We start from the raw sequence: 16,065 nt of genomic DNA, 5'->3' as shown, positions 1-16,065 counted from the left end.
AGTAAGAAAATAAACAATGAAGTATCTTTGCTATCAAGAAGGAGAGAAGGCCATGGCTTTCATCATTTGGGAAACCAAATAAGATCCACAAAAACAAACTACTGCTTATAAAATAGAAAAGGAGGTAGTAATACCAAGGGAAGATCAGTAGTCAGCACCTGGATTGAAACCTTGACTTTCCTAGTCCTAGAAGAATTTGGACTAGGCAAATTTCCTACTACCACTACATTCCCAGCTTCCAGATCTTTGAGCCACATTTGATATGTGTAGTTGTCAAACTACTGATGGCAATTCAAGTTAACTTCTTAGAGGACAGTTGGAGATTTGCAAAGAGCTTGTAGAGAAATTTCTTGGGGCCCTATTACGATCATGTGTTGCTTTGGCACACATGTAATTCCTATCAGATCCAGATTCCAGCCACTTACTCAGAAATGCCTTTCTTGGGGCCATATTTTACCTCTGGGGATTTATAGTGGTCTTAGGAATAATGGCTTCACATGTATCATCTCTAATCTTTGCAGCAACCCTACAAGGTAGGTGTTACTTACCCTGATTTATAAATAATGAAACTGTGGCTAAGGAAAATTAAATATAGAGTCTCCAAGGTCACATAATTACCTAGTGTAAGTCAGGATTCAAATCTAGGACTGTCCAACCTTAAAGTCTGAGCTATCTCTACAAGCTTGCACTATTCTGCCTTTGAGGAAATGCTGGATCCAGTTAGAGAGCAATATTTCAGTTTGTTATTTCTCCTTGAGTTTCTAAGATTGCATTTAAATTTTTGTCAAGTGAGATAAGGTTGTGGCACTCTTTCTCAGCTTTGTCTGTTACCTCCACAGAATCTCTGCCAATGCCAAGTGTAAATTTAAACTAGTTATGTGCCTAGAAAGCCAACCACTGAATGGTTATTCTGAAAGTGTGGCTAACTGCCTGCCTTAAGTAACATATGGACAGTTTGGGCCTTGAATAATCTTGAATGATTGCTTTTGCTCAAACTCATAGCTCATTGTTGCACATCTTCCTTCTGTTCTTTCTTTCACCAGCAAGGACTTGTTGAATGCCAAGTCTATGTCATACGCCAGACATGGAGATGAAAAACATATTCCCTGCCTTGGCTATGCAAAGAAGATGGGTAAATAAACCAACAAATTAAAGCACAGACAATTATTTTATCATTAAGATGTCCTACAAGAAGTGAAACTTGAGCTGAAACTCATGAAAGCCGAGTTATGGTTAATCATATTGAGAGGAGAAGGGAATATCTAGCATAGAAGGAACAGCATGGGCAAAGCATAAAGGCATGGGATTTTAGTTTAGCATTGCTGGAAAATAGGCTGATGTGGAAGAAGACAACAGATGCTCAGCAGAGACTAGATTGTAGAAAGTTCTCTGGACTAAGTTAAGTTTTCTTAACCTTACCCTGAAGGCCATAAGAAAACATTAAGGATGTTAAGAATGAAAACAACATGAACAGATTTTCATTTCATTAACAAAATTTCACAGTGACAGAAAATGTGGAGGATAACTGGAGGTCCCAAGACCGGACACAGGACACCAGTTACTGGGGTAAGTAAGATGGGAAATGATGGAAGCCTAGATTTAGACCATGGGTGTGAAGATGGAGAGACAGAATTAAGAAATACTTGTAGAACTAACAGACCTTAAAGGATGGTTAGATCTATAAAGAGGTGGGCACCTGGGTGGCTCAGTTGTTTAAACGTCTGACTTCAGCTCAGGTCATGATCTCATGGTTTGTGGGTTCAAGCCCCACATTGGGCTCTGTGCTGACAGCTCAGAGCTTGGAGTCTGCTTCACATTCTGTGTTTCCCTCTCTCTCTGACCATCCCCCACTCATTCTCTCTCTCTCTCTCTCTCTCTCTCTCTCTCTCTCTCTCAAAAATAAACACTTGGGGTGCCTGGGTGGCTCAGTTGGTTGAGGGTCCAACTTCGGCTCAGGTCATGATCTCACAGTTTGTGAGTTCGAGCCCCACGTCGGGTTCTGTGCTGACAGCTCAGAACCTGGAGCCTGCTTAGGATTCTGTGTCTCCCTCTCTCTCTGCTCCTCCCCTGCTCATGCTCTGTCTCTCTCTGTCTCTCTCTCTCTCAAAAATAAATAAAGATTAAAAATTTTTTTAAATAAGTAAACATTAAAAAAAATAGATTCTCCCTCTACCCCTCCGCTTAGCTCACGCTCCCTCTCACTCTCTAAAAGAAATAAAATGAAAACAAAACAAAACAAAACAAAACTTACAGAAAGGAGGTTAACTCAGCCATTTGTTTTCCTTTATTCCAAAGTCTTACTAAGAATATATTACTGTCTTTTCCCCATTCTCTGTTTATTTTCTTGGTATAATGTTCACTTAATTTTGCTTGAATATCTCTTATTCTTCACAACTACCAGAAGCATTATCACCCACTACCACCAACCCAGCAGTCAGCAAGTATTTATGGAGCACATATTACTAAATCATACTTTGTCCAATCTTGTAACAAATTTATAATCCTCTCTTTTATTCCTGAATTTCTATTAGTAGTCTCTGTTTGGTTTAATCCTGTATTTTTAGTGGACTGTGTTTTCCTTTCTTTTTTTCTTTTTAATTTGAGATAGCATGTGAGAGGGGGAGAGGGGAAGTGGGAGAGAGAGAGAGAGAGAGAGAGAGAGAGAATCTTAAGCAGGTGCCAAACTCAACGTGGAGCCCAGTGCGAGGCTCCAATCAATGACCCTGGAATCATAACTTGAGCCAAAGTCAAAAGTCAGATGCTCAACTGACTAAGCCACCCAGGTGCCCCAAAGGCATTGTGTTTTCTTAGTGTGTAATTTTTTCTTCCCTTCCTGTGCCATAGTATTTCAGTGCTTAAATTTTCTCTGTACACCTGCATTTTTAAAAATTATTTACTCAAGACAATGCTGCACAAATATTTCTAGTCCATTTTTAAAGCATTTAAAAGGATTTAACATTTAAGTTGTAAGTTAAATCAATAAACTGATAAAAACCATAATCGGCAACTACTTTCATTAGTAAGTTAACTTAACTTTCATTAAGAAAACATTAACTACTTAACTTTCATTAAGAAAGCAACTAAAGATTGTTATTCATTTGCTTAGGCTCTGGTGTACTTATTTCCAATAAATAAATAAATAGCACTATACTTTGCTCAAAGAATTCACAAGATGAAAATTTTTTAGATCCTCATATGTGTAAATTATACTCATTTTATTCCACAGGCTATATATCTCAAGATACAAAGTTAAAATTCAGCTCCTGTACCACGGTAAGAAATGACATAGTTAACTAGAAGGGAAGTTATTTTGGGACACATGGGTGGCTCAGGTCATGAACTCACAGTTTGTGAGTTTGAGTCCCACATTGGGCTCCCCTGCTGACAACTTGAAGCCTACTTGGGATTCTTTCTCTCTCCTTTTCTCTACCCCTCCCCCTCACCAGCAGGGGCTGCGTAGAGAAAGAGAGGGGGACAGAAGATCTGAAGTGGGCTCTGTACTGACAGCAGAGAGCCCAATGTGGGACTTGAACTCAAGAAGCCCAAGATCATGACCTGAGCCAAAGTCGGATGCTCAACCGACTGAGCAATCCAGGCATCCCAAGACAAGTTATTTTAAATGCAGGCTTATATTTATCTTATTTATTCTTTTTCTAAAAGTAATAATTCTACACTCAACAAATATTTACAGTTGTTTTTAGGGCACCTGGGTGGCTCAGTCAGTTAAGCACCTGACTTTGGCTCAGGTCATGATCTTGCAGTTCATGAGTTTGAGCCTTTTGTCAGGCGCTGTGCTGACAGCTTAGAGCCTGGAGCCTGCTTCAGATTCTTTCTCTCTCTCTCTCTCTCTCTCTCTCTGTCTCAAAAATAAAATAAATAAATATTTTAAAATATTTATAGTTGTTTTCTTCAAGAAATCTAAAAGACTCCCTTGTATCACTCAAATTTAAAGACTACCTCAAATGGCATAACATAGACTTTTAACTATAGAGAACAAACTGTGGTTACCAGAGGGGTAGGTGAGGGGATGGGCGAAACAAGTCAATGGGATTAAGAGTACACTTAAAATAATGAGCACGGAGTAATGTATAGAATTGTTGAATCACTATATTGTACTCCTGAAACTAATATAACACTATATGTTACCTATATTAGGATTAATTATTTTTGAATGGCATAACATCAAAGAGGAAAAGTAAATGGAGAAACAACTGTCCGCTAAATGCCACCCTTACCCATAGTGTGCATACCTAGTTGTCCTAAGCATTACTTACACAGATTGCAGTCTCGTCACTTAGCCTCTCCATCAAGTTTTTATTGAGTAAATTCTATGAGCTTTGCTCTGTGCTAGGCTCTGTAGATACAAGAGATACATAAAACACGGGTCCTGCCCACAAGGAGCTTACAATGTGGTTGGGAGTTTTGTTAAACAAACTATAAAAGCTCTTAAAAATACATTTTGTACAAACTATTTTTATATAAAAAGGCACTTCAGATAATGAAAAAGAAAAGCCTTAGAACCTGAATGAAATGCAGCCACATTTTTATCCATGGATGAGCCTAGAGATATTTTGAATTAACAAAATATTCAGTCAAAGGCTAGATTAATGAAAAATATAAGCACAAATATTTTTAGGACAACAATTAAACATTTAAGTAATGATAGTAATTAAGAGTATATCAAGCTAGGTATATTTTATACAGATGTTTAAAGTACCTGAATAATTACCATTATCTTTACAATACATTTCTTTTGAATGTCCTTCCAACTACTGAGAATGTTGAAAAAAACTTTTGTTCTCTTGGTTTATATGGTTCCTTTATAACCTGGGTTTTATTATTTATTTCATTTTTAAAAACCATTCTTATAGACAGTAAAAATGTGGATTAATTCAACTCTTACTGAATTTTCATATCTTTTATGGACCAAAGTCCCCTTATAACTATAAGACACATATACACATTTACATATAAAAGATAATGACTCTAATTTTCTCCTCCTTCCTTGGGAGAATTTGGATAAACATAGCTTCTGATGGAAGCCCAATCATCTAATCCTAACATGCCCTGTTTCCATAGCTCACCCTGGCCCTATGCCATTTCTCTTCAGACTACCCAGCCCAATCCCTTCTGGAGCAGAAGAGCTGGGTGTTTGCTTGTTTTTGTTTGTTTGTTTGTTTGTTTCACACTGGGCTGCAGTGGTGCTGTACTAAAGCACTGGTTCTGCAATAGGATGGAGGCGGGCATAGGCACGAGTTCATTGTTCCAAAGCAAACGTCATAGGTCTAAAATTACACAGAATATATTATACGTAGTCAAGAACCAAGTCTATACAAGTCACCTGTAAAGCATTTTAACATCACAGGTTTGTTTGCATATGTTTTCCACAGAGCTTCACAGTAGGTACTATAATTACAATAAAACTGTAGATCAAGCCCCATTTCTCCACACGTGACCTCTTTGGCAGAAATTTATTTTATTCTGAAGGCTAATTCTATTCTCAGCATAATCTCATTACATAATTATGAGAATCCATGTTTCTGGAAGATAATTTTAAAAAGGAAGATGAAAGTCCTTGTTAAAAGTCAGTAAGTGTGTTGCTGAATCATGATCCAGAATATTTGAGAACATCTGTTACAGAACTTATTTAGGGTGAATTTAGTATGAAATGGATATATTTCTGTGGATTAAAAATGAAAGTATCAAAAGTATTTTACACTGGCATATACCATCTCTCCATTAGATTTCAAACTAATTTGACAGAAATCATTTCTAATTGTGTGAGAACTCTTTACCAAATAGTTGTGATTTTTCAAACTTTTCCAATCATTTTATTACTTGATGACTTTCACATAGAGTGTTTTAATAAACATTATTGTATTAAACTGCATGTGATTATTCTGCCTGGATGTAGCTTTGTGGGGGGGGGAGAGTAGAGTGTGCAAGCAAGGGAGAGGCAGAGGGAGAGAGAGAGAGAGAGAGAGAGAGAGAGAGAGAGAGAGAGAGAGAGAGAATCTTAAGCAGGTTCCACGCTCAGCATGGAGCCTGACGGGGGGCTGATTCCATGACCATGGCATCACAACCTGAGTGGAAACCAGGAGTCAGATGCTCAACCAACTGAACCACCCAGGCGCCCCTGGATGTAGCGTTTTTAAATCAGGAAAGTTTAACATAAAATTTCCCGAGTTGAATAGCAACATGGAAACAAAGAGCTTTCTTTCTATAACATTCATTTAAATTTGCAACTGCTAATATTGTACGTAAACGTTGCCTTTGTTGAGAATTTACCAATTAAGGACCATCTTTCTTGGTCTCAAATACTGCACTAGTGTTAAGAGACCTATGGAGAAAATGTAAGAAAAGGATCCTGTCCACCATGAAATAGAATTTTGTTAAGGGGAAAAGACATATATAATGAAAATATTTCAAGAATAATATAGAAATCATAAAAAAGAACACCATATAACTTCAGAGTGGGATAGGAAGAGAACAAAGAAACTTAAATTTCAAGGCCTAAGGACAAAGTGAGATTGCACATTTGGGAGATGGGTAGGTTTTGCGTGGGGAAAAATAATCATGAAGTATTATAAACGAGAATAGCACGAAGAGATTTGAAGTTTATTCTGTCCATGACATTTAAACCCACATAGTCAGGAAAACAGTTTGTATAGTTGAAACTGAGAAGTCATATTCTAGAGCTGGAGATAAGTCTGGATAAAGAATTAATCACAGTTAATACTTGTTGAGTATCTACTGTGTAAGGCTCACTTTACATACATTATCACAATACCCCATTACAGGTAAGTATCATTATCTTTAATTTGTAGATTAATTCATTGAGGTTCAATGAAATTAATTAAATTTCTCAAGCTCACAGAGCTAGTGCGTGGCACAGCCACATTTAAATCCAAATTTGATTCCAAAACCCATGCTTCTATTTTTGTCTTGTAAATGGAATATCGTGGAAACCAATCTCACATCCCACTCTACTGTAAGAAGAACAATAAACTTGGAATCAAAGAACTTACAGTTGGATCTAAATTCTTACTTATATTACCCATGAGACATTGGGCAAGCCCTCTGTAAACTTGGGCCTCTTTTGCAAAAATAAAATAATTTCATATTTTTCTCTGTGTGTACAGCAAGTTACATAAAGCCATTTAAAATACAAGTGTGAATGAAAATAATTGTGTTTTACAGCTAATCCACAACTGGTTCAACTATTTAAAGGAATGACTCACTGCTTTGGTTTAATTTAGTCCACAGAGAGGACAATGGAGTCACAGTATAGGCTCCTAAGGCAAAACTGCTGATACATTTTATCATGGCTTCCTTAGATGTCCTAGTAGGTGAAATCATAATCCTTAGCACAGTGGCTAAAGGAGGGACACTCAATAAATATGTTTTGAACTGAGTGAATGAGGGGGGAAAGGGAAAGAGGAAGAGAGGGGGAAAGAAAGTATGAGAGAAAGAAAGACTGGTTGAATTTACAAGCAGGTAAGGACATAAGCTGAAAGATATTCAGTGACTCAGAAGTGTTTTTTTTTTTTTAGTTTATTTATTTATTTTGAGAGAGAGGAAGACTCACAAAGCACAGGTCAGAGGGGGTGCAAAGAAAGAGGGAGAGAGAAAGAATCCCAAGCAGACTCCATATCAGCACAGAGCTTAATGCAGGGCTCGAACTCACAAACCGTGAGATCATGCCCTGAGCCGAAATCAAGAGCCAGATGCTTAAACAACTGAGCCACCCAGGTGCCCTTCAAAAGTATTTTTTAAAAGCTCATAGAATTTCTAATTTCAATTCAGACAAAATAGATTCCTTTATTTCATAAAAAGTAACAAATTTTGATATTTGGTAGCTATATCACTTACTAATTTTGCCTTTTGTATGTCACCTGGGAAGAAATTTTAAGAAATCCTGAACCGATAGTGGTAAATCAAAAGGCTATGCCCAGATTTTTTATTGCTCTAACACAATGGTTAATCATGTAGCCTCACTATTGTTTTCTGTGACACCTCAGAAGAGCCCTTAGCTGCACCCACTCCTTTTAATCTTCAAAGACAGAGAAATAGCACTTAAGCTGATTCCTGAGTTACAAAGTGGCATATAACCAGAATACAGACCTAAGGACTTTTAGTTCCAAGCTTAGTGCAGAGGAACACAACATCTCCAACACATTCATCACACATTTGGCATAAATATCTTTTGCCATGGTGCCCTCCTGCCTCCATTTGGCACCCTCTTCTATCTCATTAAAGTTTATGTCCTAGTAATTGAATTCCTGCCCTCAAAATGTTGACTTTTCACTTTTGAAAACTTACACTGATTTTTCAAACTCATAAAATCAAAACTACCATAAAATGTAAAGATGTCCATACTGGTTGAGACTCAGGCAATGGCTTGAAGTTGGGGGAACACTGAAAAGTGGGTTTTAATTTTCTCACTTTTTTACCAATCATTCTCTGTGAAATCGGGCTCAACTTCTTAAATATGTACCCAAAATCCAGTTCCAGGATGCAATTTAGCACTCATAGGCACACTTTACGATAATAAACCTGGTTTCAGTGGGTATTACTGACGACAAAAAAACATTAATTTTTTTTAAAGACGAAAATGAAGAAATAATCCAAATCAAACATAAATTCTCCTTCTCAGGTGGGAAGAAATACACAAACTCAGGGAAGCAGGAATTTCAATAAAAAGTTCAGCTCCGTTCTTTCATTATCTGTTAGAATAGAGAGAGAAAGATGTAATAAGCATGGGTAGGGGGACTGTTTTTGTCTGGCATGAAGAGAGGGTATAAGTGAGAAATACTTAGACTTTGAAACATTCTTTTTTTTTTTTTTGAGTTTTTAAAAAATATTTAGGAAGTTTATTTTGTAGGTCACACAACCTTTATAAATGTTTCCATAATTGTATCTTGGCCAGCTGCAGAGTCACTCACTCTGCATGAAACATTCCTATTTGAAGTAATTACATGTGTGTTTTGTAAATAAAAGCAATTTAAATAACTCTGGGATTTTGGATCACTTAAGCTTCTGAATGATTTAATTATGCTAAGTATATGCTTTTTATGAGTAATTTTTCTGGTTCCCAAGTTTATAAGTCCAGTAGAATAATCAAATCATAACACTGTATCAGTTGTAGTCACATTGAATAATCTTGTTGTAAAAACAAGTCCCAATCAGTGTCTAACAATACCCTAAAAAGATATAAGGATGAATGCAAATCTAAATAACCATGAAATACAATTTTTCTCCTATCAAACCAACAAAGTATTTGTGTGTGTGTGTGTGTGTGTGTGTGTGTATGTGTGTGTATGTTTTAAAATAATATACAGTGCTGGTTAGGATGAAGTAAAGCAGAAACTCTACCACACTGCTGATGAAATTTTGAATCTTTATAATTTTTTTGAAAAGCAGTCAGACTATGTGCATCTTTAAAGAATATTAAAAATTGGCATATTAATTATTTCTTAAAGTATAGTTATGATAAAACAATCACAAATTTTTTAAAACTATATTTCAGTCTTTAGGTAATGATATAGTTCTATTCATTGTGGGGCCAAATTTGAACACAGATTATGATAAGTAAACTACAGTGCACCTTTTAATAGACTATCATAAATATTAAAATTACTTTTAAAATAATTTGTAAATAGTCTGGGGAATGTTTATTTTATGTTAAGTTAGATAAAAACAAGATATGGTAAAAAAAAAAAAAAAACAAGATATGGTAGAGCACGTGTAATATTATCCTAAGTATGTAAAACAAAATCAAGGAAAGGACAGGGGGAAAAGATGAGAAAGAAATTTACTAAAATGGCGGCGAATTTTTCCTGGGGAGTGGAAGTAAAGTTTAGCAAGCTGCTTTTCTTTCTAATTTTCTGTGTTTTTCTAAGTTTCTATAGAAAGCTTGGTTTATTTTCATAATGAAGGGAAAGGACAATGGGATTTACTTTAAAAAATTAAAAATGAAATTAGAGTGAGCCTACTAATAAAGAGATGGGAACTGGGGATCTCCCTTCTTTTCCCTTCACTTGTTTTCCAAAGAATTCTGCATTTATGGCAAAAAAGTGCCCAGAGTAGATGTATTACATGCAGATATTTAAGGAAAGGCTGTAGGACGATGAAGATGAGTTGAATAAAAACTTTATTGACTTTGAAGCTACATTCCAGAATGAACCAGCTTATTGGTATACTTTAGGCATTGTTGCACACTATATCTCTATTGGAAAACACATTTTGATCTTCCCCTGAGGAACAGAAGTGATTACCTTTCAGTAACTTCAGCCATGAGAGAACAAATGGCCAAAGACTTTGAGCTGCTTAAATGTCCATATCCATCCTAACAACTTACATGGAATGATGGAGTCATTGTACCCAGCCTCACCCAGGGAATGAAATAAAATGAATGTGCTGACTTTCCATTACAATAGCGAGTTCAACTTATTTGAAAAGCCAAGTGTGCTATGTTTGAAAAAAAAAAAAATAAAACTTTTCACATTCTTTCATTAAAACAAAAAAGATCACATAATGGAGTAATACCCAGAAGATTATTCATTCATTTAACCCTATAGTCAGAAATATTGAAATATTGAAATAAGGTGTTTTAGGAAGGAAGCTAATGCTTGAAATTTAATGTGACTATGCATTGTATTCGGCATTATGATCTGCTTTCTAGAGTATCCATTCTTTGAAGTACGTGTTTTATACAAAATAAATCTATTCAAAAGGGCAAGCAGGGGTGTGCTGACCATGTGGCGAGCACACTGAGTCCTGATGTCTAATCAAAACAGAGTGGCTTAGCCTTAAAATACTCCTAGAGGGTGTTCTTAGTGTGAAAAATCAGTGACATGCAGGCTCTTTTACTGCATGAGAGTTGACTAGTCACAAGATCAGCCTGGAACCAGTCTCAGAAAGTTCTTAGTTGGAGGAAATTTAAGTGAAGTTGTAAAAACAGCAACAGCTCCTCTAAGGAATCTAGTCCTCCTTAGTCAGATGTGTGTGCTTAAACTGCACTTTAATTCTTAGGGATATTTCGTCCTCGTAGCATGAAGGCAGATCAGAACAGAGATAGGGGAAGGCTATACTGTAATCTAGACAGCTTCTACATCTCACCTTTCCAACTGGTCACTCCACATCAAGGTTGAGGAGCACTGGTGGGGTAAGGAGGTGGAGCTGGATGCATAGTTGTTTGTGTGGTGCCTGATCTGTGAACAGACAGAGGGTTTCAGTGGACAGAATCATTGATGATGATCCCTTTTGTCAGATGACTGTTCCTTGAACATTTTAGAGAAAAGCAGAACCAAAAATCTATACATCAATTTGCTTAGCTGTAGCCAACTAAACAAAAATATTTTAGATCTTATCTTCCCAAGACTGCTTCATTTCTGCCTCCAAGCTTTGACCCACCTTCTATTTCCTCCTATAGTTTCACACCATATATTACTTGAGTAAAGACCACACCTAATACGACTTCTAAATCCATAGAGCAGCTATCATACCACTTGTTAAATGCTGAATGAAAACTCACTGGCTTCGAGGGTGCCGGGATGGCTCATTCGGTTAAGTGTCCAACTCTTGATTTCTGCTGAGGTCATGATTTCATGATTTGTGGGATCAAGCCCCACATCAGGCTTCGTGCTGCCAGCCCAGCTTGGAATTCTCTTTCTCCCTCTCTCTCTCTGCCCCTCCTCAACTCAAAGAAATAAAAAGAAAAAAAGAAAAAATAAACTTAAAAAAAGAAAAACCCCACTGGACTCAAATGATTCGTGTAGGTAAATCCAATTCTACCACTTTCTAGCTTTCAGTGACTTTCTGTTACTCCTAGGACAGACCATAATTCTTCACATGACCTCAAAGGTCCTTTTTGATCTAGCCTCTGTCTGCAACTCCAGCTTTGCCTGTTGAGACCACACTAGCCATCTGTGAATATCATGAATAGCATCATCCTCCTTCCTACCTCAGGGCCTTTGCACTTGAAGCTTCCTCTGCCTAGAATGCTCTTCCAATTCCCTCATCATCTGGCTGATTCCTACTTGTCCTTCAGATCTCAACTTGGAAAATCACTTCTTCAGAGAATATTCTGAATATTGACTAGGACTGGTCCCCCACTATGTGATACCCACTATCTTTTTTTCAAGAGCTCATTGTAGCTTGGAAACAAAAGTCACTTTTGTGAGTATTGTTTAATACTTGTTGATATCTCTAGGCTACAAGTTTCATGCCTAGTTTTCCGTACCACTGTGTCTCCACCAGCTACCACAGTGCCTGACACATAGGTCATGGACAGTTAAGTATTTGTGGCACGATTAAATAGGATTCTCCAAATAATAGCTTAAATTCACTGGATTCTCCAAATAATAGCTGAACAATGTTCTACAAATAATAGCTTAAATTCACTGGATTCAATAAAAACTACTAAGAAAGAAATATTTCCTCTGTATACATTTGTTAGTAATTCTCTTATAAGAAATGGCTGAAAAATTAAATTCTTACCAAAAAAAGTATTACAAGAAAAGAAGAAATAAATGAAATCCAGTGTTTCCTTAGTCAGTATTTTTTATTGTGTTCCTTAGGTATTTTTTTCTCAAAGGTTTAGTTAAGATCATTTTAAACAGCATGCCCATTTCATGTAGCATAAATTACATAAGATGTAATTCTCTTTATTACAGACATGTAGTTCTCCAATTCCTGACTGTGTTAAGCAAATATATAATTTCTGTTTTAGGAAGGCAGTATTATTTGAAGGACAATAAAAAGATATGTCTTCTTTGCAAACCGAATAAACACTTTGACCAATATCTATTTCAGCACAAATAGAAGTTTAATGGCACTTGTAATAGAAATATTGTGGCTCTGGAAGAGTGGTCAGAGTTGAGGTCAGAGTAGAGAAAAAAGCACAGGATTTTCTATTTATTTTCTGAGCCTTTCAGAATCGCCTATGTGCCTTTGTAAAGAATAATCAATCCAGTTAGATTGGATACCTAACTACTGGACCCCTAGGTTTTTTCTTCCTGCTCTTATACTACATAGTTTATTGTTTGGAAGCCTGCTTTAACTAAGTAAAGTACTTGGGGTTGCATTATTTGTTGGCTTAACTTGAGGAAAAGATACAACTGTAGGCATTTGAATATCATGTTTGTCCAATGTCAAGTAACAGAAAAAGAAGGAACTGATGGGGTACCTGGCTGGCTCAGTCAGTGGAGCATGTGACTCTTGATCTGGGGTTGTAAATTCAAGCCTCATATTGGGTGTAGAGATTATTTTAAAAAACCATTTTTAAAAAGAAAGAACGGAAGGGGTGCCCGGGTGACTCAGTCGGTTGAGTGCCCCACTCTTGGTTTTGGCTCAGGTCATGGTTTGTGGGTTTGAACCATGTCAGCATGGAGCCCGCTTCAGATTCTCTGTTCCCCTCTCTCTCTGTCCCTCCCCTGCTCATGCTGTGTCTCTCCAAAATAAACAAACATTAAAAAAGAAGAAAGAGGAGGAGGAGAAGGAGGAGGAACTGAAGAAATGAGGCACCGCAAGGTAACATGGGAAGAACTGGGAGCTTGGAAGCATGGTATGGTTCCCTGTTGCACTCTCTAAACCACTCCTCTCCATTGAGCCCTATTTCCCTTACAAACACTCCATGATTCGCTCCATCATTCTCAGAAAACTTTGCCTTTCTGTCACACCTAATTTCTGCAACTTACTCTGGCCCAGCAGCCAGTGGCTCATTCATTTCATGTCTATTTTTTCGTTCCTATGTATCTCTTTTATTTTACCCGGTCTCTCCAGTCTTTGTGCCCTTGTCTTCCTGGTTAGTGAATCAGTTTGACCTATATGAAACTGACAGTTTTGTTGGATCAAAAATGGTTGGATGTTGGAAATTATTTATGATTTAACTTAGTAACAGCCTTTTAACTAACCAGTGTTCTGACCCAAATTTTTCTCCTCTTGAACGCATCTTTCATATTATTTCTAAAGCAAACCTTGGCCAATCCTAAATATCTTTGAATGTTCCCCATGGCTACAGGATAAAGTTCTGAAGACCCACCACTGAGTGACTCCCAACTTGCATCTCCAGGTTAATCTCTTGCCTTTCACCAGAGCCTTGCTTCAGTCCCTAAACTATGCAGTCTGTGACTGGCCAATGCTTTTTCACCCTTACTTACTGTGGAGTTTGCTATTGCCTTTCTAAAATGCCTCTCTTTATTTCCGTCCAGAATTAATTCTACTTCTCCTTCAAGACCCAGCCTTTCATTTTCTTGGCAAAGTATTGCTCCTATTATTGTCTTTCTATACCATTGTACACATTATTTAAATTGTACTTTGTCAGTTTCTCACTCTGATTCACAGTAGGAACTCAATAACTTTGTGAATAAATTGATTTCTAAGTAAATGATTGGCTCTCCTCTTGATCAACATTGTGAGACAAGGACTGATCAAATTTTTCAGCACACAAAGAACCTACTACATGTAAGTCACTTTTCCAGGTGTGATGGTATGCTCATACTTTAAAAGATTCCCTTGGTTTAGAAACACATAGTCTCCATATGCTTCACATTTCCCCTGAGAATATCTATCCTTACATTTTACCTGTGTACGGCTTTTCTTCCCAGAACTGGGAAGAAAGCAGACACTCAGTGCACATTTTTAAATGAATGAATGAATAATAAGTAAGAACTGTCTTAGGCTGAGTACTCCCAGAAGCAGAACCTAAGCCAAGGATTTGTATTCAAGTGACTTATTAAGAATGTACTCCCAGAGAAAAACCAGTAAGGAAGTGGGAAAGTAGGACACGGAAGAAACCAAGCAAGGAGTGCAATTTTAAGTGATTCCAGCCTCAGCCTGAACTTGTGGGAAACTCTGGAGTATAAATTACAATTTCAAAGTTTGTCTCATTTGTAAACAAAGAATCTGGGCTTCTCTACTCCCACATCCATCAGTCAGTGCTTCTTTGGGGGAACGAGACCCCCAGGCCCTCTGGCTTTTCCCTTGCCTTTGAAGGTGAGAGTGTGAGCAGTTATCAGCAAAACAAGCAGAAGTTGGGGGTGAATATATAGAACTGCTGTATGGGATCTAAGAGGTTCTGGGAAGGACTCCAATTATGTGGGATGTACTACCAGCCACACACTTAGCAAGTTGTGGCTGGTAGTGGCGGGGGCTGCCATATGCAGAGATTGGAGAACTCTGGGAAGGTGTCCTGTAGACAGTTGTCTTCTCCACTCCTGCTACTGATGCCTAGGATCCCTTTAGCTAGGGTCAAAACTTTTAAATCTATATGGAGAAACTATATTTAAAAAGAGAATTACCTTGTGTGGAAGAGACAAGAGGTAAAAAAGACTTATGTAGAACCCACCATAGGTCAGGCAGGGCCAAATTTGTTAGGTGTAATTAAATGTAATGTTTTGTACCCTGGCTTCCATACACACTCAAGTATGGGTCCTTCTGAGAGTGTAGGATGTGCAGGCACTGAAGGGCCTCTCTTAGACATTTTACTGCTTGTCACCATGAAGATGGTATCCTTTATGCTGCCCAACATCTTCCTGCTCAAGATAAGTCCTCTTTCTCTCGTTTGAGCTAAGCTCAATTTGGGGGTTTTTTACTCCCAAATTGCCAAATATGTACAATACCCCCTTTGCCCACATTGCTGGTCCTCTCTGGATATGACAGCCCAAAGATTTCAGTTAAAGCAACCTTATTTTCTAAGCCATACTACAGAAAATTTTTAAATATTCCAGTTAAGATAGAAAACAGAAAAGACTCAGTGTGTGTGTGTGTGTGTGTGTGTGTGTGTGTGTGTGTGATCTTGAATTTGAATTTGACTTTTGGACCAAATTATTTTCCTTGTGGAAATTGTGGTAGAAATATTGATGCATAAGTGGCCACTCGACAGACACCTGAACACAGCTGGGTTGTTTTGTCTACTGCCATGGCTTGTTGGTGGCCCCTGGGCCATCTGTGGTTTAGCTGCAGATGCCTGACGCCTGTGTTCCCAGAGCCACTCTGCCTCTGTCTGTTGAATACTGTGTTTGTCTGGGAGACTCCTTCCAGAATAACCCGGCTGAACTCCAC

The 16,065-nt window shown here is 37.6% G+C and overlaps 1 protein-coding gene across 8 annotated transcripts in view; it reads right to left on the bottom strand.

The window, feature by feature from the left end:
• Positions 1-16,065, bottom strand: part of PTGER3 (prostaglandin E receptor 3) — a 178,954-nt gene that overhangs the window by 92,370 nt on the left and 70,519 nt on the right. For 4 of the 8 annotated variants that reach the window (XM_060625222.3, XM_060625225.3, XM_060625226.3 and 1 more), the window contains exon 3: positions 11,122-11,213. The exons of 3 other annotated variants lie outside the window; for them this stretch is intronic. In XM_060625222.3, coding sequence (XP_060481205.1) covers positions 11,122-11,213 — 92 coding nt within the window. Of the gene's footprint in view, positions 1-4,294; positions 8,727-11,121; positions 11,214-16,065 lie in introns of those variants that run through there. One more of the 8 variants, XM_060625227.2, reaches the window with a different exon arrangement.

Source organism: Panthera onca, chromosome C1, assembly GCF_046562875.1.
Source record: "Panthera onca isolate mPanOnc1 chromosome C1, mPanOnc1 haplotype 2, whole genome shotgun sequence".
Lineage (NCBI taxonomy): Eukaryota > Metazoa > Chordata > Mammalia > Carnivora > Felidae > Panthera > Panthera onca.
This window is presented reverse-complemented; position numbering and strand designations above follow the sequence as displayed.